At 39.4% G+C, this 21,629-nt stretch overlaps 1 protein-coding gene across 1 annotated transcript in view; it reads right to left on the reverse strand.

Annotated features, from left to right (window-relative positions):
* Nucleotides 1–816: 816 nt before the first annotated feature.
* The window catches only part of LOC126191568 (facilitated trehalose transporter Tret1-like), a 279,926-nt gene continuing 259,113 nt past the window's right edge, over nt 817–21,629 (reverse strand). The window contains exons 6-9 of the mRNA XM_049932489.1: nt 21,139–21,420; nt 12,120–12,347; nt 9,509–10,002; nt 817–1,354 (exon numbers count right to left, since the gene is read on the reverse strand). Of these exons, the coding sequence (XP_049788446.1) occupies nt 1,093–1,354; nt 9,509–10,002; nt 12,120–12,347; nt 21,139–21,420 (1,266 nt within the window). The 3' untranslated portion in view covers nt 817–1,092. The remainder of the gene's footprint in view (nt 1,355–9,508; nt 10,003–12,119; nt 12,348–21,138; nt 21,421–21,629) is intronic.

Consider the following 21,629-nt stretch of genomic DNA (forward strand, 5'->3'; position numbering starts at 1 on the left):
GAAAAACCAATAGCTAAAAAGGTTTTCTGTCCAATATTCTGTGTACAATATATGTACCAAAAAAGAGATTTATATGGATTAATAAATAAATAATCTATGTATGGAAATAACCTGTCAGATAAATACATGAGAACAGGGAGAAACTGGTTTTTGTGTACCACGTCTACTGTTTTATAAGAAAATAGAAATAAACGTAGAACTGAGTTGTAGTACCACATATTTGTATTGTTTGCTGCCTCACTGTACATATGTAGTGATATGATGTTTCATCTCATTGACAGTCACGGCAAGAACTTCACTTTTAGCGTGATTTAGAATTAGAACGGCAATTCTGAACTCACTATCTAAGCACAATAGCACCATGATTAAGGTTAGGTGAATTGTAATACAATATGCAAATAACTGAGAAAGTATAGTGTTTCAAATGGTTCAAATGGCTCTGAGCACTATGGGACTCAACTGCTGTGGTCATAAGTCCCCTAGAACTTAGAACTACTTAAACCTAACTAACCTAACGACATCACACACATCCATGCCCGACGCAGCATTCGAACCTGCGACCGTAGCAGTCGTGCGGTTCCAGACTGTAGCGCCTTTAACCACTCGGCCACTCCGGCCGGCTATAGTGTTTCAAAATGCTGTTTAATGCAACACTATAGCATACGGTCTGTGGCAGAAACAACTATGTATGGAAATCAACACTTAGTGGCTTTTTGATTCTTATTAAATTATTTTTTAAAAAAAAGAAGAAAATTAAAAAGGAAGTTGCAAATCTAACTTTTTCATTTATTAAAAAATTAGTTTAACATTCACATTTCAAAATATTACATTATTAATTTACATTTATACAAATAACATTAAAAATTGCTCTGATTTCAGTCAGTAAGTTCATATTTTTGGTTTTACAGTAGTTTACACATATGCCCATTATCAAACATGCATCATCATTGATATTTCACTTTAAAAAAATACATTTCATAACTCAGAATAGAGTTATTTCTTTTGTATCCAAAACTTGAGCAAATGAAGGCATTTTTAACAGGTAATTACACCATCTTTTCATCTCCTGTTCAAGAGATGAAATGCATTCATTTATCTCTTTGTACTTAAGCGTTTCTCAGCATGTTTCTCTAACATGCGCTTGAATATTGACTCTGTTTCATCAATGGGTTTTCCATCCGTTTCTGGCAAAAGGCAATAAATATGGATAAAAGCAATCAGACCCATGAAGCCATGTAGCCAAAATGTTCCTTTCACTCCAAGTGCATATATCAGATAAGGATATATCTGCTCGCTTATGAAGGAAGCAGAATATGCTATGGCAGCAGAAGCACCAAGTGCTATGCCACGTGATCTGAAACAAAAGAATCAAAAACACATGTTGAAAGTAAACATACAAGCACTGCAAACCTATCTAGAATTTAAACTTCAGTTTTATTTTGCAGAAGTACTTATTATGGCTATGTGTATAAATGACGTTATACAAATATAAATGTCTGCGCTTCAAACCTCGACTGTTCCGAAGATTTTTTCTGACACTTATCATACCTTGATCTCTATCAATGATTTGTTGATGTGAAAAATGCCATGTTGCACCATGGTTTAGTGTTAAACCCAAGATCCTCCTGTAACTGAGTGGGTAAGTCAGTTCAGAGGCAATATGAAGGCAAGGGCATGCTGTATCCAACAGGGCAATGCCTAGTAAAGTGTGGTTGATGACAGGTTTACCTTTACAGGCACTTCCTGAAAATTTTTTTAATGTAAACTGAACATCACTATTCAGCTTCGTCTAAACAGAGAACATCCAACATGCATATTTGCATAAGACAGTCCAAGATAAAATGCAATAGTAAAGATTTACAGTAACTGGTCCAATGCATAATGCGCCATTTTATTGCTGAAATTATTTCTTTCATCTTTAGTTGTTTTAGATTATGCGCTACACTTACTCCTTTGTCAATCTGCTTGCAAAATCTGTTTATGACATTGTTTGTATGGGAATTATTCACTGATATTAGTCATTCTCTTTTGCACTTTACATTCTGTTTGCTATGCACTCAAAGAAATTATCTTTATTCATAGTAGTAATGTAATGAAATCATACCAGTCATAGAGGGAATCATAGCTGTTTCCTATTCATTTGTTCATTTATGTTTATTGATTTTCATAAGGTAACAATAATAATGCATAAAAATCAAAGCAAACGTAAATTCTCACAAAACCTTATAGACTTTTCTCAGCACAAATGTGCATTGCCTTTGATTTTCTTGTACTAGAAAAATTATTTTTTTTCTTATTTTGTCACTGAGTTGCTGTTTTCGATTGGCTATGTAAACACCATGGTCAATTCTTGAGTCTCAATAAGCTGTTTCTGTAATATGTTGATAGTAAACATGGCTTTATTTAACCAAATTGAATTCACTCTTGCAGAACTTTTGTTTTGTCTTACTCATAATGGTACAGCTTATCAAGTCCTGTTTCTCACAAACAAAATTATGCTTACAAATATTGTTAGAATTCTGATCAGTCTTGTGGTTTGGCATTAATATTCCTTCAATTAGCATCTATATATTTACTGTACAGCAATAGTGTATCCTTTACTGCAATATTAGTCAGTTCATTACCAACTTAATAACAGTATTCTCTAGGAGGTACTTTCAGTCATTGTATAATCATATTTAAAAACGAAGATTCCATGACTTACCAAACGGGAAAGCGCTGGTAGATAGGCACAATAAAAAACACACAAACACACACACAAAATTTCAAGCTTTCACAACCAACGGTTGCTTCATCAGGAAAGAGGCAAGGAGAGGGAAAGATGAAAGGATGTGGGTTTTAAGGGAGAGGATAAGGAGTCATTCCAATCCCGGGAACGGAAAGACTTACCTTAGGGGGGAAAAAAGGACAGGTATACACTCGCACACACACACATATCCATCCTTGCTTTGTTTTTAATATATTTTTCCCATGTGGAATGTTTCTTTCTATTTTATTTATAATCATATTTAGTTATTGAAGCCTCGATACCTAATTTCAATGGCTACTGTTCCCAGAAGAATGGCTGCTTTTACAAAATTATTAGTATAAAAATATAGATAGTGTTGCATAGTCATCCAGCTGATAGTTGTAGACTCCTTTTATTATTAACTGTCCATTCTGTGTATGGCAGTAATCAGAAAACTTGTAAACTGTGACTTTCTCTTTGAGTTTTACATCAAGGCTTTTTTTAAATACTTGATAATTCCTCTATTTCATTCTGCTTCATTGCCAAGAGTAGCATATAGAAAATGTTATCAGTTAGAAAACCTAGAAATGTGATCTTTGAATGCAACTCAGTTGCCAATCTTCTCCACTTCTTTTCTTACTCATAATTTTTACTATGACAGTCCAGTTGCTGTTACCACTTACTCTTGGATTCAAAATTATATTGTTAAATTTCATTTTGATTCTTTTCATTGGAGGCTAAGTTTTGTGGAGCCTCCCTCCTAGAAAGATACAACCAATACACAAAGAAATTAAGAAGCCTTTATGGGATGTAACTGCTGAGATTGAAACAAACCAGAAACATCCAGCTTCTCAGGTAATGAAGTCTATGACCGGGAATCCAAATGATAAAACAGTCCACACAATATGGGTGAAATGAAATTAGGTGATCAAACATTTTATTTTTGGAAACAATCACCACCAGACTCTCCACAAATTTCTCCAGCTGCTCAACATTTCATTTTTCAATTCTCTGTTCATGAAAGTCCTTTTCCAGCTGAATGCACAACCATTTCAATATATCGGTCACACTTCCATGTGTTACAAAACTATGCCCCCTAGATAAATTCTCAGCTTCTTAGTGACCTGGAAGTCATAAAGTGCTAAGTCCATGTCCTATTGAGAATAATCAAACAGCTCCTGGTACATATATGGATTGGTGTATGGTGTACAGAGCTGTCTCTTGTTGCACACTGACTTCCAGTAAAATGACCTCTTCACTTTAATGTAAAAATCATTTGTTTCTGACAGTGCAGTAGAAATGAGTATGAGACATTTTTGTAGTTTTGAGCAGAATAGACAGATTCTTCCCCCAAAACAAAGTGGTGGGGTGTAGACTCTGTCAGTGTTAAGCATAGTTTCGCCTATGCTTAAAGGATGTAATGTTTTGTAGGAGTCACAATATATCATACCTCCACTGCACAGTGGGTTAAAAGCAGTGTGGCTCACAGTGAATTAACCACATTTATTCTTTTGACATATTTACAGTACTCTAAATGGTAATGGACTGCAGTCTATGCAGAACCATGACTGACAGTAAGAATCTGATCTCTATAACTGCCTATTAACCTCCATCCAGCCAAGTCAGGACCATCATCTACAATAAAATTTTCTTCATTGATGACAGGCAAGAGAATATAAAAGAGTCCCCCTCTGATGCTTTCCCCTGTTGGCGTTTGTCCACTTAAACATTCAAATGAAAGATGAGGTGTTGTCTAGGTCAGCCTCCTCAACATGTTTATGCATGTTCATACATGGAATTCTTTTTGATTGTGATAGGTTCCATTGCACTATACAGCAAACAACCTTCATGAATCCACCAATGTGAATACCATGTTTGTTCTGCTCCTACAAATCTCTTCTTATGCCACAAAGAAAGTTTTCAGTCATTAGTATGATTCACATTCTCTTCTCTTTTTAAAACACATCTCCATGAGAAAACAAGAGAAACAGGCAAAATACAGTATGCATGAATGTATTTTTCCAAAACATTCTCAGTTTTTTAATACTAGTTATCTAGTTGCTTGTTCCAGAAACCACAATTTTAACTTTATTTTTAAACACTATTACTTAACTGCTTGATACATAAGAAATGACTCTTGACCATGTACCACCATCTTAGCAGTGATCTGTTCTTATTTTGCAGTAGGTTAACTTTTCTGACTCTTCTTCATCGCTTTGTTTGTTCTCTTGCTTTTTTTATATATTTTTTTTATCAAGAAAAATAGAGAAAATAACACTTTATAAAGTGGAAGTTGTTATTAGCAGGTGCAAAAGTTATGATCTAAACACAAGCCTTTGGCTTCTAGAGTTTCTGCACTTGCTTTAAGATGGAAGTGGTCAATGAAAGAAGACTGTCAAGGATTTAAGTTACTCTCATATCTTTACCTACTTAGATTCTCCCTAATCCTCTTTGCCACTTGTATGTAGATGATAAGCAGTTGTCATCTTTTGAGTGATGTTGCAATGTGAAATTATCTCTGATACTGGTATCAACTGCAGAACTTTTCCATGGTTAGAGATCAAAGCATGCAGTGTTCTGTGCTTCAGAATGATATCATCTGCAAGAACCTTTGGGATTTCCAAAGCTTCAGCAGTCAGCACAACTTTGGTGACAGCATAGTAGATGAGATAGTCAGTGCAGACTATTATCTATTGATCCCCTTTTGCTGAATTTGGAAATTTCCCCAAGAGGTTGACTCCAATTTGGTGGAGTGGTGCTGTCAGATGCCCCAGAGGTAGCTGTGATAAGTGTTTCCAGCATTGGCATCCTTAAGTGAATCACATAGTGTCTGATAGATCGGCAAACACAAGGCCAGTTATATCTACACCTGACTGGGTCTAAAGTCTCCATGAATCCCAGGTGATGAGATGTTGGAGCATTGTGAAAATGCCTCAGGTTCGCTGGCCACAGATGAGCTGGGATGACAAGCAACCATTTCTGCCCTGTTGGATCAAAGGTCCTCTCAAACAGTTTTCTTTTTATTAATCGGAATCCTCCTTTGATTGGTTCCTCATTGTTCAAGGCTTCTATGGTTTTAGCAATGCTGGATATTACCTCTGTTCAACAGCAATGTCATTTAATACAGTGATGATTGAGATTTCACTCACGCTGGTGCATTCTGCCAAAGGATTCCATGAAAGGTAGTCAGTATCCTCATGTTTGCATCAGTGTTTGTATACTGTTGTGATGACATGCCCCTGAAGTGCCAGGGCCCATCTTGCCAGTTGTGATGGTACAGTCCTCAAGCAGGCACATCATAAGCTTTGGGAGCAGATGCAGCCAAGAATGCAGAGTTTGTTATGCTGTGTGTGAGAATTTTTGGCTCATGAGCTCACATTTGACAGCTAAGAGAGCATGGTAGCAAGCCATGTGGTGGCTGAGTGTGGCCATCCACAGTGGCAACAGCTTTGTGGTTTGTTCGCTAGATATTGGCACTCTTTGAGCTCTGCTACTGGAGCAGACACAATGTACAAGAAATTCCAACACTAGCAGATGACTGACTCACCCTGAAAGCATGTTGCCAGTATTTTCAGTGCTCAAAAGCCATTGTGGAGAAATATTGTGGAAAGGGCCACCATGAGAGACTAAAGGATCTTGTTAAAGACTGAAACATCAGATATGTTCTAATAAAATGTGCATTTGCCCCCAGTAAGATACTGGAAAGCCAGCACCAAGAAAGTAAAGGGAAGATTATAGTGAGTACAAGGGTATAAGTGCACCCTCGGTGCAATGAGTAGTTTTTAAGTTATTCTGTGATAAACAACTTATAAACTGTATCAACTTTAAAATTTCTAACTCAGTGACAGTTACACCAATTTTCATAAATAGAGTGTCAATGGATAGATCTCATTGAGACCTATTAGAGAATTAAACCAAAACTGTGATATACATTAACATTTTTAACTAAAGGTTGGAATGTGTATTCCTTGCTGAAAAATTGGCAAAATTAGCCACAAGATTAATTTATATTGTAAAAGTTATGGCAGCATTAAAGTATAAAAATAGTTAAGACAGTAGAAACAGGTTCACAATTAAAATTTTATATTTGTTAACAATAACATCAGTAATGTGATACCACAGATTTTCCCAGTGTCTTATATGTTTTTGCTCTTCACGGGTATGCTGCCAGATGTGATCGTCTTCACTGCACAATATTTCGGCAATCCGTCTGGCTGCCATCTTCAGGTGCGATCGCTGAGTACATAATCAGTTCCAGCATGATTGTGTACTCAGCGATCGCATCTGAAGATGGAGGCCAAATGGATCGCCGATATATCGTGCAGTGAAAACGATCATATCCGGCAGCATACCCAGGAAGAGCATAAACATCAGTAATGTTTTCCATGTTGAAAGTGTAATTTATGTGAAAACCAGTGTGTGAACTAAAACTATGTCAGCACTGATAGATAATAAAATTTGGTATTGATTTCATATATAATACTTGTGCACAGCAATAGATTTACATTTTTACATGGCCAGGAGGTAAATGTACTTGATTTGACCCATATGACCCATAACAAAGTATAAATACCTGGCCGACATCTTGGCTCAGGCAGGCTGGTTTGGGAGGTATTCGTGAACAATCTCTGTGCGAGTTTAATGGGCAGTGAGTTGGTCATCTCATGAAAGTACTGAGATTTCTCTAAGAGCTTGGAGTTGTGGAGTCTGAAAATTTTCATGTGGGTCACCTGTGAACATAATAATTTTGACCTGTAGACTTGGAGGATTTTCTCATCAGGGGAGAATTTTGAACTCTGAAATCTAGAGTATGGATTTTGACTCATGATTTTTGCTAGTTAGCATCTGAGAACTAATTTGAATCTGAAACAAGTTGGACTTAGAATTTTTTGAGGCTTTGGAATAAGCTGGGACCTAGCTGAGATATTGCAAGGTTATTTACACTCTTGCATAGGATAAACACCCTTGGAAGCTGATTAACCTTGTTGCTGCATGTCATAAGGAAAATAAATCTAATAGTTTCATGAAACTCAAATCCTTGTGAATTGTGAAACTTTATTACACAAATCCCTGCCTATGTTCTATTAAATAATTTGGGCAGTTGTGATGAGTGAATGGTTAGGCCCTAGAAGTTAATGCAGCCAGACATTAGAAAAATTAAACCTTTCACTGTGGCCCGTAATGGCATGCCACTAACTAAAACTTTAAAAATAGATCATCCATGCAGTAGTGCTGTGGGCTCAGAGTGGTTTAGTAATCCATTGGGCATTGGCTTTTTTTCAGCTAATTGTGCTTCTTCAGTTTTGTATAGAAATTTATTGTAAGTTTCTTCTGTGATAATATTGAGAGTGTTTTTTTCTGATTTTCTTTTCATGTTCATCAGTTTGTAATATCCTTTATAAAAATTCTTCCTTCCATTGTGTTTCTTGATTTAGATGTCAGGCAATGCTGCTCAACAAATTAGAATCATTATAATGCATCATGTGTACCCTAAATGAACCTTGATCTGGGTCTAAACAGTTCTAACGAAGTCATTTTGTCAAAACATGTTTTGTCTAGCCAAAATCATTTTTAACTGACATTTATTTTTGACCACCAGTAATTCTAGTTATAACAAAGGTATTCAGTATAACTTAAATTAACTAGTAAGAACATGTTTTTACTAAAAATGGGTTTTTGTTGAAAAATATGCATTAACAAAAGATAAGCAACATGTACAAACTTAATCTACACTGTAATGATGATAAACTTTCACTATACTGTAAAACACTATTTGTGCTGATCTGAACAAAAAAGGCAACCTAGTAAATCACAAAAAAGAGAGATTGCTACTCACTGTATAAAGAAGGCTTTGAGCTGCAATCAGGCACGACAAAAATACGGCTATACATTTGAGCTTTCAGCCTAAAGGCCTCATTCTAAAGTAGAAAACACGCCAACACACACACATACACACACACATTCAAACAAGCTCAACACACACACACACACACACACACACACATACGGCCAACACGACCACTGTCACTGGTGCTGTGGGCAGACTGCACACAACATTTATTGTGTGTCTTCTACTTTAGGAGAGGGCCTCCTGGCCTAAAGCCCGAATGTGTAGCAATCTTTTCACTCTCTCTCTCTCTCTCTCTCTCTCTCTCTCTCTCTATGTGTGTGTGTGTGTGTGTGTGTGTGTGTGTGTGTGTAACTTTGATTTTGGTGCAACTAGTAATAGGTCATCAGGAATTATAACATGTGATGCCCACTGGCATTTGCTTTTAAACAGCGATGTCTTTGCATGATAAGAAATAGTCCCTAGAAATAGTCCCTAGACTACAATCTGCAACCAATAACTGCAATAATTTTCTCAACTGTTCATTTTTCAGTAGTTTCTGTAACTTATAGGGTCAGTTAAAACGATTTTATGTGGCTTTCAAATTTCATATTAACAAGATACAGATATCTGAAAGCAAATGAACACATCATATGTCTTAAACCCTATGGCACAGCTCACTAGCCTAATGCTTCCGAATTTTACCTTCACATTGCTCATATTCTTATCTTCCCCTCCTCATCCTTAGCACTCAAAAGTCAACAACTCATTTTGCCTCCATTCTGTAGCTGCTTGTCTAGTGAAAGAGAACTGTATTAACTTACCAGTGTATATTTTTTATCAAATCTCGGTCACATCTGTACAGACAAACTCTTTGAACCAGATTTACAGTGCAAAGTAACATAAAAGTTGTTTCAGTTCCAAATTATGAGCCATGTATTAAACAGACTTACCTTACAGGAAATAGCTCAGCTCCATAGATCCAAGGAATTTCATAAACTCCAATGTATCTCGAGAACAGCAACAATGTAAAAGCTACTAGAGCTATTCCAGTGACAGGAAGCTGTAGAACATTATCAACTGTCACTGCTGAACTGCAAATGTCTGTTCCATTTGACTTAAATATGGTGAGTCTTGTGCCATTTTGTTTGAAATTTCCTGTTTCACCTACTTGATCAATATTAGCATCTGTAGCATTCGGCTCATCTACTATGTATGACATGCCAAGTGAACCACTTTTTGCGTCAGCAAAAGTCACTGAATTACAATCCATTTTGTGCCTAACTCCTGCATAATTATTTTCAAACACATTTACACAAGTGCCAAGTGCTATGTTACAGATACAGCAGACCACAATTGATGTGAGTGCCAGTTCTCGTTTTCCAAACTTTTTCAACAGCACTGTGAAGATGCTAATGCTAATGAAGCCTAGAAGTGAGGCATACACCTGTTGAAAAATGTGTCATACTTAGTACATGTTATATCACATTAATTAAATTAACAAGCAAATGAAACCAGTCATAATTTAAAGAGGGAAAAGGTACATCCCAATTGCAGATATTGTGAAAAAACAGTGTTCAACAAAACTTCTTTGGACAACAAGGAAGAAAGGAATGAAAATTTCGCTATTATTAGCTTTTAATTACTAACTGACAAGTTTATTACATTAAAAAAATGTAAAACAGTTCAAAGGGCAGCAAAGGGAGGGAAAGTATGTTAGGATTCAGTATTCAGTTGATGATAACAGTTACTGGAAATGTAGCCTGTGCTTGGATTTGAGAATTTTTATGAACTGGTTTTATGAAGCATACCATCATTAAAGTAACACAATTTAAGTATTTCATAAACAGCAGGAAAGTAGCTGTTATTATTCAGAGATTTTGAAAGGTTAACATTATGGCAAGGCACTACATTTTCACTGGAAGCACAGAGACCAATAACACCAACTTATACCTTCCAAAGCAACATCTGAAGACATCTTTCCTTTTAAAATTAAAAAAAAAAGCCAGATAAAAAAAAAGCCAGATTATGTCCCTACCATGACAAGGACAGACAGTGCTAGTCAAAATGCTACTGAAGAAAAGTGCATTTGCTGTACATGAACTTAATGCTCATACATTATTATTAAATTGTGTAACCGAAGAATATGGTGGTTTTGGAATTATTGTAGTGCTTTCCTCCATTTCAAATGTGCTTTCTGCTGATGCACACATATGAATTTTAGTCTTGGTCTCAAAATAAATTAAACCATTTCATAATTATAAACATGGTATTCATAATAGCATTTCCAGAAATTGTTGGTGCCTATAGCTCAGAACCAATATTTACATAAATTGTAGGATACTGGATATTGTATCATTAGTTCAGAAGATTCAAAGTCACAATCACATTCTTATACAGTTGTCAATCTTCATAAAAGTAATAAAGTGTTTAAGAAGTTGGTCATTCTGACTACTGTGGGGGGGGGGGGGGGGGGGGGTCTGTGTGTGTGTGTGTGGGTGGGTGGGTGGTTGTATTGTTGACAAAGGCCAATCGCTGAAAGCTTTAATTGTGAAAGTAATTTTGTTGTGCCTATCTGCGACTCAGCATCTCCGCTATGTGGTGAGTGGCAACTGTCCTTCACATAATATTGTTTCATTCCATCCTGGATTTTCCATTGTCTGCTTTGACCGTCATCAGTTATGTTGCTTCCCAAATAGCGAAACTCATCTAATACTTTAAGTGCCTCTTTTCCTAATCTAATTCACTCAATATCACTTGATTTAATTCGACTACATTCCATTATCTTCATTTTGCTTTTGTTGATGTTCATCTTATATCCTCTTTTCAAGACACTGTCCATTCCATTCCATTTCTCTTCCAGGTCCTTTGCTGTCTCTGACAGAATTACAATGTCATCGACAAACCTCAAAGTTTTTATTACTTCTCCATGGATTTTAATTCCTATTCTAAATTTTTCTTTTATTTCCTTTAGTGCTTGCTCAATATACAGGTGGAATAACATCAGGGGTAGGCTACAATCCTGTCTCACTTGTTTCTCTTACTACTGCTTCCCCTTCATGTCCCTCGACTCTTCTAACTGTCATCTGGTTTATGTAAATTGTAAATAGCCTTTCACTCCCTGTATTTTACCACTGCTACCTTCGGAACTTGATAGAGAGTGTTCCAATCAACATTGTCAAAAGCTTTCTCAAAGTCTACAAATGCTAGAAACATAGGTTTGCCTTTCCTTAACCTATCTTCTAAGATAAGTCATAGTGTCAGTACTGCCATGCGTGTTCCAACATTTCTACAGAATCCAAACTGATCTTCCCTGAGGTCGGCTTCTACCACTTTGGTGGGTAGGAATTACTAATTCACACCTTAAATATTTTTTCTTCTTGTAATAAAAAATTAAATAACTTACAAATGTTCAGGATGTAACCATATGTATGAAATAATTTGCCATGTGACTGTAAAATGACTTGTTCTACATCATTATAATTTGTCATTCAAAATAATCAATGGAACATCTAAGTAACTAACAAGCTAACTAACTATGAACTGAAATATTTGTGTACGTACCAGCACCCACTGTATGTTGAATTGCAGCCCAAATGCATGGATAAAACTTCTGAAATAAGTTGCAGTATTAGAAGCTCCTGACAATCGTGTAAAGAAAAAATATCCAGAAAGAACGATTTGTGGACACAAAGTTTCTCCTTTCAAGCATTTGCGTGATTTGTGACTTGTGCTGTCAGACTGAACTTGCTTCTCTTTACAATCAACAAACTTCACATGAACTGTATCAGCCTAAAAGAAATTGTAAATTATGAACAAAAGTAAGAAAACATAAAAATTGTTAATTCTACTAAGTAAATATGGCAGATAAAAGCAATTATGAAATCTAAATGGGAAAGTCATAAGTCAAAAGTACAATCAAATAATTATAAGTTTACAGTTACTGAATGGTCAATATAAAGCACCTAGGACACAGGTACCAACATTATGTGAAACACTTGAATATGAATTTTAAGTGATTCTTGAGTTTCTCCCGGCATATTTGATAATCAAAATATCCACGGGTGTACTGCCGGGCTACAGAGTCCAACGGGCCATTTTATATCCCGGCGATCATATATGTCGCCATCATCAGGTGAACTGACGGACTGAGCTCCTGTGAACGTGCCGGCACGGAGATCCGTACGCTGTGGCTACTCAGAGGGAACTGGGTTCGATTTAAATACCCTCCGCCCGCGGCGCGCTCCCTCCGCTATCTGCACCCCACGCCACGGTTGCATGGTGGAACAGATTGCGACAGCGTCTGAGATGACATTGGAGTGATGGCTCTGTCCGCCGTGGTCGTCACAACTATACGTTTGCTTGATTTACGGGTGCCCGTTGGACACTGTAGCCCGGCAGTACACCCGTGGGTATTTTGATTATGAATTTTAAATTTTTCAAATCTGAAGCCAGATCCTAAATAAAAGATGAAGAGAGAATTAAAGTGTTCTTGTCAGTGTTTTCAATATGTTCCTTTCTTAGCCAATTCTATGCAGGACCTCCTCATTCGTTTTCTTATCAGTCCACTTAATTTTCAAAAGAGTCTCTCCTTTTCTGGTTTTTCCCACAGCCCATCATTTACATCCACACAATGCTGCCCTCCTATGTACTTCCTCAAATTAAGGCATATGTGTGATACTAGCAGACTTTTTTTGGCCAGGAATGCCCCCTTTGCCAATGCTAGTCTGCTTTTTATGTCCCCCTTGGTATGTCTATCATGTGTTATTTTGCTTCCAAAGTGGCAGAATCCCTAGACTTCATCTACTTAATGATCACCAACTTTGATGTTAAGTTCCTCACTATTCTCATTTCTGTTGTTTCTCATTACTTTTGTCTTTTTTCAGTTTACTCTCAATCAATATTCTGTACACAATAAAATGTTAATTTGCTTATTTCATTCAACAGATCCTGTGATTATTCTTCACTTTAATCGAGGATGGCAATGATATTAGTGAATCTTATCACTGACATCCTATAATTTGAATTTTAATCCCACTCTTGAACCTATTTTTCATTTCCATCATTGTTTCTTCGATGTATAGATTGAACAATAGAGGAGCCCTGTCTTATACCATGTTTACTCCAAGCACTTTGTTCCTGGTCTTCTAATCTTATTGTTCCCTCTTTGTTGTTCCAAAGATTATACAGGGTGTCCCATTTATCTTAACCACCCTAAGTAACTGTTTGTCCATGTGCAAATTACAAAATGTTTCAAACAAATGTTCTTTAGCCATCAGGGGGACACCAATCAGTATGATTGCCTTCATTGCAGCTTTGTTTTTTATAAAGATATGAACAGCAGTATGACTTTTTTAAATGGCACCCTGTATTTTTTAATCAGTACTTCATTTCCTCTCCTAAAGACCTATTCAGAAATGTATCACAGTGTACCATTCACTGAAACACAATGTTATTAATTACAGAACACAACATTGACGTTGATGCTACCAGCGCTTAGGGCAGGTACTTAGGGTAATGGAACAGGAGGAGGAGGATATTAGTGTTTAACGTCCCGTCGACAACGAGGTCATTAGAGACGGAGCGCAAGCTCGGATTAGGGAAGGATGGGGAAGGAAATCGGCCGTGCCCTTTCAAAGGAACCATCCCGGCATTTGCCTGAAGCGATTTAGGGAAATCACGGAAAACCTAAATCAGGATGGCCGGAGACGGGATTGAACCGTCGTCCTCCCGAACGCGAGTCCAGTGTGCTAACCACTGCGCCACCTCGCTCGGTGGTAATGGAACACATCCATGTGCTGATGTTGACAGAGGACAAATGTAAACATAAGTAGCATGCACACCCTTCATTCTGTCAACCATCATCAGTTGAAGAGTTGTGTGAGTAGAATTGACGTCAACGAAGAGAAGGTAGAAATGCTGCTCATCTATGGGGAACGTAAGTTAGCAGAACAGTAATTGCAATACTGTTTCCTTATGTATGGGTACATTTATTACAGTAGTTAGTCCTTTTAAATACTGTTGTGTAGAGTAGGCATACAGTAAAGGCTGTCCTCCCTACAAACTGCATTGACATAACGTTTCTTTTACTGTTGTTGTTGTTGTTGTTGAATGTGGGCGAAATGCTATACAGGCAGCAGAACTGTACAGAGAGTGATATCCTGACAAGAACCCACCTTCCCAATGGATGTTTTCTCGTCTTATTGCAACGCTTCAGGAAACAGGTAATTTCAACCCACGACAACGCAATCATCCTAGCACCCGTACAGACAAAGCTGCCGAAGTTACTTTTCTCATTTCCGTTGCTATGAATCCACATGTGAGCACACGACAGCTTGAACATGAGATTGACATTCCTAAAACCAGTGTACCTCGTATTCTTACACATAAGCTGTTCCATCCTTACCATGTACACCTACATCAAGAATTGCATGGGAATGATTTCCAGAATCATGTACAGTTCTGTCAGTGGGCACAGAGGCAACTCCTTGCCAACCCGAACTTCTTCTCCAATGTTCTATTTACTGATGAATGTTCTTCTCAAACAAAGGACACGTATTTACAATGGAACATGCATTACTGGTCCAGCGATAACCAACAGTGGCTTAGACAGGTGGAACATCAGCATCAACGCAGAGTTAACGTCTGGTGTGGGATACTTGCTACTGCAATTATTGGCCCTTATTTCATCAATGGTAGTCTAAACAGCACAGCATATGCCAGCTTCCTCAGATGAATGCTTCCTCTTCTTCTGGATGAAGTGCCATTAAGAACCAGAATGCTTATGTGGTATCAACACGATGTATGTCCAGCACATAATGCCTTGCGTGCACATAGTGTTCTGAACCGAAGCTATCCTGCCAGATGGATTGGTCGAGGAGGAACAGTTACTTGGCCTGCTAGGTCTCCTGATTTAAATCCTCTGGACTTTTTTCTTTGGGGATGCATTAAAGACGTTGTCTATTGCAATATTCCAGCAACTCCAGAGGACATGCAGGAACGTATTGTGCTTGCTTGTAATTCTCTTCAGGAGGCAACACTCGAAGCAGTAAATAATTCTTTCATTCAACAAGTGCACCAGTGTATCAGTGTCCAGGGTCACCACTTTGAGCACCTTTGAATGTTCTACTCCTGGGCAATAGTTCGTGGACTAACTACTCAAAATAATTTTTGGAGAAAGCATTTAGGACAATCTCGGAAGATGTTTTCTGCCTACCACCAGTTTTGAACAAGTATTTTTGCCAACATATCGAGGGAAGGTTGAACTCCCCACCAACTATAACCGTATGAGTGGGGTATTTATTTGTTACAAGACTCAAATTTTCTTTGAACTGTGCAGCAACTATATCATCGGAGTCTGGGGTTCGGTAGAAGGAGCCAATTATTAACTTAGTTTGGCTGTTAAGTATAACCTCCACCCATACCAATTCGCACAGAGTATCTACTTTGACTTCACTACAGGATAAACCACTACTGACAGACACGAACACTCCACCACCAATTCTGCCTAATCTATCTTTCCTGAACACCATCTGAGACTTCGTAAAAATTTCTGCTGAACTTATTTCACGCTTTAGCCAGCTTTCTGCACCTATAACGATTTCAGCTTGTGTGCTTTCTATTAGCGCTTGAAGATCAGGGACTTTCCCAGCACAACTACAACAATTTACAACTACAATTCTGATTGTTACTTGATCCAAGCACGTCCTGTATTCGCCATGCACCCTTTGCAGCACACCCCGTACTTTCCCGAGGCCTTCTAACCTAAAAAACTGCCCAGTCCACGCCACAAAGCCTCCGCTACCCGTGTAGTCGCCAGCTGAGTGTAGTGAACTCCTGACCTATTCAGCGGAACCTGAAACCCCACCATCCTATGGCGCAGGTCAAGGAATCTGCAGCCAATACGGTCGCAAAACCGTCTGAGCCTCTGATTCAGACCCTCCACCCAGCTCTGCACCAAAGGTCCGCAGTCGGTTCTGTCAACGATGCTGCAGATGGTGAGCTCTGCCTTCTTCTCGTAAGCAAGACCGGCCTCCTTCACCAAATCAGATAGCCGCTGGAATCCAGAGAGAATTTCCTCAGATCCAAAGTGACACACGTCATTTGTGCCGACATGTGCCACCACCTGCAGCTGGCTGCACCCTGTGCTCTTCATGGCATCCGGAAGGACCCATTCCATATCAGGAATGACTCCACCCGGAATGCACATGGAGTGCACACTGGATTTCTTCCCCTCCTTAGCCGCCATATCCCTTAGGGGCCCCATTACGTGCCTAACATCGGAGCTCCCAACTACCAATAACTCTTCAACAGTTGACAGCATTGGTATGGGGCAGGTACTGGCTTGTTCCATAGCCTCTTTTCTACAGCTCCAGTTGGCAGGAAGCCGTAGCATTGAACAGTTGTGTTATTACAGTGTAAAGTATGTAACCCTGCGCAGACAGTCGGTCAATGCGATTTAAGCAATGTGCAGTCATTGAATTCTTGACAGCAGAAGGTGTCACCTCAAAGGAGATTCGTCAGAGAATGAAAGCAGTTTATGGTGATTGTGTTGTGAGCCCCAGAAAAAAAATTCAAGACACAGCCCTCAGCTGGAAAAACCATGGTCACAGTGTTCTGGGACACAGATGGTGTTATCCATGTTGATTTCCTTGATCATGGAACAACAATAAATTCAGAGCATTACATCACAATGCTGTAAACTCTGAAACAATGGCTAACAAGGGTCCAAAAGGAAAAGGGAAATGCTTTCCTGCAGCATGACAATGTCAAACCACACACTTCACGTGCCACCAGAGCAGAACTTCAGAGACTGAATCTCACCACCATACGGCATACGTCATACATTCCAGACTTAGCACCATCTGAGTTCCATCTCTTCACGATAATGAAAGATGATCTGCGGGAACATCATTATGCTTCTGATGAAGAAGTTGATAGAACTGTGAGCCTGTGGTTGTGGAAACAGTGTGTCGACTACTTCCGTAATGGCTTCAGAAAACTTGTTCATCATTGGCAGAAATGTATCTAATTGGCTGGTGATTATGTGGAAAAGTGTATACTGGTACTTAAAGATCACAGTCTAAGGATTATTTCTGCATTTTATTTATTAAAATATTCCCATCCAAACCCAATTAACGAAGGTGGAGGCATTACTTTTCATTCAACTCTCATTTGTGGATAATGTATGTTCAACTTCTGAGATTGCCCTTTTTAGAGATGTCAGTTACTGTTCAATTGAATTACCTATTGTGGTATTCATCATTGCAGTATCTACAGCCCTTGAGACTATCAAACACACCTCAATCCTCAGTTCTACAGTATCCCACATCTTTCCACACTGATTCTTCTGGAAAATTCTCTTAAATGCCAACATACTTTTCATCATTACTTAATTACACTCCTGGAAATGGAAAAAAGAACACATTGACACCAGTGTGTCAGACCCACCATACTTGCTCCGGACACTGCGAGAGGGCTGTACAAGCAATGATCACACGCACGGCACAGCGGACACACCAGGAACCGCGGTGTTGGCCGTCGAATGGCGCTAGCTGCGCAGCATTTGTGCACCGCCGCCGTCAGTGTCAGCTAGTTTGCCGTGGCATACGGAGCTCCATCGCAGTCTTTAACACTGGTAGCATGCCGCGACAGCGTGGGCATGAACCGTATGTGCAGTTGACGGACTTTGAGCGAGGGCGTATAGTGGGCATGCGGGAGGCCGGGTGGATGTACCGCCGAATTGCTCAACACGTGGGGTGTGAGGTCTCCACAGTACATCGATGTTGTCACCAGTGGTCGGCGGAAGGTGCACGTGCCCGTTGACCTGGGACCGGACCGCAGCGACGCACGGATGCACGCCGAGACCGTAGGATCCTACGCAGTGCCGTAGGGGACCGCACCGCCACTTCCCAGCAAATTAGGGACACTGTTGCTCCTGGGGTATCGGCGAGGACCATTCGCAACCGTCTCCATGAAGCTGGGCTACGGTCCCGCACACCGTTAGGCCGTCTTCCGCTCACGCCCCAACATCGTGCAGCCCGCCTCCAGTGGTGTCGCAACAGGCGTGAATGGAGGGACGAATGGAGACGTGTCGTCTTCAGCGATGACAGTCGCTTCTGCCTTGGTGCCAATGATGGTTGTATGCGTGTTTGGCACCGTGCAGGTGAGCGCCACAATCAGGACTGCATACGACCGAGGCACACAGGGCCAACACCCGGCATCATGGTGTGGGGAGCGATCTCCTACACTGGCCGTACACCACTGGTGATCGTCGAGGGGACACTGAATAGTGCACGGTACATCCAAACCGTCATCGAACCCATCGTTCTACCATTCCTAGACCGGCAAGGGAACTTGCTGTTCCAACAGGACAATGCACGTCCGCATGTATCCCGTGCCAACCAACGTGCTCTAGAAGGTGTAAGTCAACTACCCTGGCCAGCAAGATCTCCGGATCTGTCCCCCATTGAGCATGTTTGGGACTGGATGAAGCGTCGTCTCACGCGGTCTGCACGTCCAGCACGAACGCTGGTCCAACTGAGGCGCCAGGTGGAAATGGCATGGCAAGCCGTTCCACAGGACTACATCCAGCATCTCTACGATCGTCTCCATGGGAGAATAGCAGCCTGCATTGCTGCGAAAGGTGGATATACACTGTACTAGTGCCGACATTGTGCATGCTCTGTTGCCTGTGTCTATGTGCATGTGGTTCTGTCAGTGTGATCATGTGATGTATCTGACCCCAGGAATGTGTCAATAAAGTTTCCCCTTCCTGGGACAATGAATTCACGGTGTTCTTATTTCAATTTCCAGGAGTGTATAATCTGAGTCTATATCTGCTCCTGGGTTAGCCTTGCAAACCAATATCTGATATCAGAATCTCTTTCTGACCATGATGTTACCTAACCTTTTCCAACTATACCTCTTCCTCTTGTCATTTCTGAACAGTGTATTTGCTGTTACTAGCTAACCTGTATTGCAGAACTCTCTGTCATTCTTACTATAATCACATATTCCCCTGTAACTCTGTTTTCTGTTCCTTCCCCTGCTACAGCGTTACAGTCCCCCATGATTATTAAATTTTCTTCTCCCTTTAAAAATTGAATTATCCATTCAACAGCCTCATATACTTTCTCTATATCTTTATCTTCTGCTTGTGACATTAGCAAATATATCTCAACTGTTCAACTATTGCTGTAAATTCTGATCAGAACAGCCCTGTCTTTGAACTGTTCACAGTAACTTACACTATGCCCTATCTTCCTATTCATACTGGATATCCTACCCTCATTATACCATTTTCTTTTGATATTGATATTACCTTACATTTGTCTGACCAGAAATCCTTAACAATCTGAAATCTTTTTCCAATGGAGAGATCATCATGAAACATTTTCAATTACAGGCCACATGACCTATGGATACACATTATGTGTCTTTGATATAGTGGTTTCCATTGTCTTCTGTATCCTCAAGCCACCAATCACCTTTTAGGGGCAGTTTCCCACCCCAAGAGTAAGAGCTTGCCCTGAAACTCTGCTTCTCTTGACAAGGCCATTGTTAGAACAAGGGCGACTCCTTATACAGGAAGTGTTCGGCTAGCACTACTGATGATTTTTGTGCAGAATTTAAGCAGCGGCTGGGACTGGACTTGGTACCCAGGACACTTTGATTACTAGTCGAAGGAGCTACCGCTACATGTTGAGTACTTATACTACTAGACCATGAGTGCATATTCTTGTACAGGGCAGAAAATATGCTCCATGATCTGATCTTGAGAACAATGTGGTGCTGATAGCTGACCATTTCTTCTTTCACTGCCAAAGGTGTCACTGAATGACATGAGGTGTGGACTTATTGCTCTGACTTCAGCTTACAAACCTACAGTCACCTTTGCTATTTTATACAGGTCCTCAGTTGAGCGAGTACCCCAATCCATCTCTCTCATGAAAGAAACTTTTAAGAACTGGACCTCGGTCATTTGCTTGGTAGTCATAGACATTGGCTACTCGGATATGGAGGCAACTGAAATTTATTCTTTTTGTTATCAAAACATGTTTTGCCCTGTATTGTCACACAGTTTCAGTGATTCAGATTAGTAACCAGTACTTTTTGTCCACCATCATCTCTTTGACAGAGGCCGATTCCATTCCATTACACATCCTCAAAGTGCCAGATATAAGGCTTCCCTTTTTTATTCAGGATCAATTATTCATGTGTTAACAATTTTACACAATTTTTGCTGTTTTTAATCTTCTCTTTTACTTGAAATCTTTAGCTTTGATGCAGGCCCATTTTCTGACTCTATTGCATCCCCAGTTATTAATCATGCATTTAGTTTGCATGTGTACAAATGCCTTGATTTCTTATAATGTTTCATATTTAAGGTAATCTCACACTAAATGCATGTAAATTTATGTTATATGAAAACATCAATAAGCATTTGTTAAAACCTTCCCATCCATACAATTATTGCTGTTAAATATTTCATTTGTATTTGCAGGGCTAAACAATTAAGCTACTGAGTCTCTGACAAATAAGCAACAAGACCCATCATAAGATAAGATCAAAGAATACTCACCCCACCACATCCACGTTCACTGCTGCACCTATTCTCTGCAACACTTTTGGGTACAGATTCTCCTGGGCTCAAATCAAGACCAAGATTGTCATGCTGCACATTGAATTTCTGTGGTTCATAGAGAATGCAGACTGCACGATCATCTGACGCCACATGTTGCTGAACCTCTATCATTTCTTCATTCATTTTATGGTGAGCTAATGAGCCTCTCAGCCATTCCATCGAAGCTTCAGCTTTCTTCTCTTTCCCCTTGGCCATAAGCCAGAATGGAGATTCTGGGATCTGTCACACAGCACGAACTCTGCTCTGAATCAGAAAGGCAGCAGATATATGCCAAATACTCGGCATAATTTTATTTTGTAACAAACAAATTTCATTTCAACGAATATACAGCTTTAAAACTTAAAAACTATATCAGATAGTGAAATATGGCATAAAATCATAGCAACATGTCTTTAGAAAGTAAGTAGTTTCAGAAATTTACATATACG

Source organism: Schistocerca cancellata, chromosome 6 (genome assembly GCF_023864275.1).
Source record: "Schistocerca cancellata isolate TAMUIC-IGC-003103 chromosome 6, iqSchCanc2.1, whole genome shotgun sequence".
Taxonomy (NCBI): domain Eukaryota; kingdom Metazoa; phylum Arthropoda; class Insecta; order Orthoptera; family Acrididae; genus Schistocerca; species Schistocerca cancellata.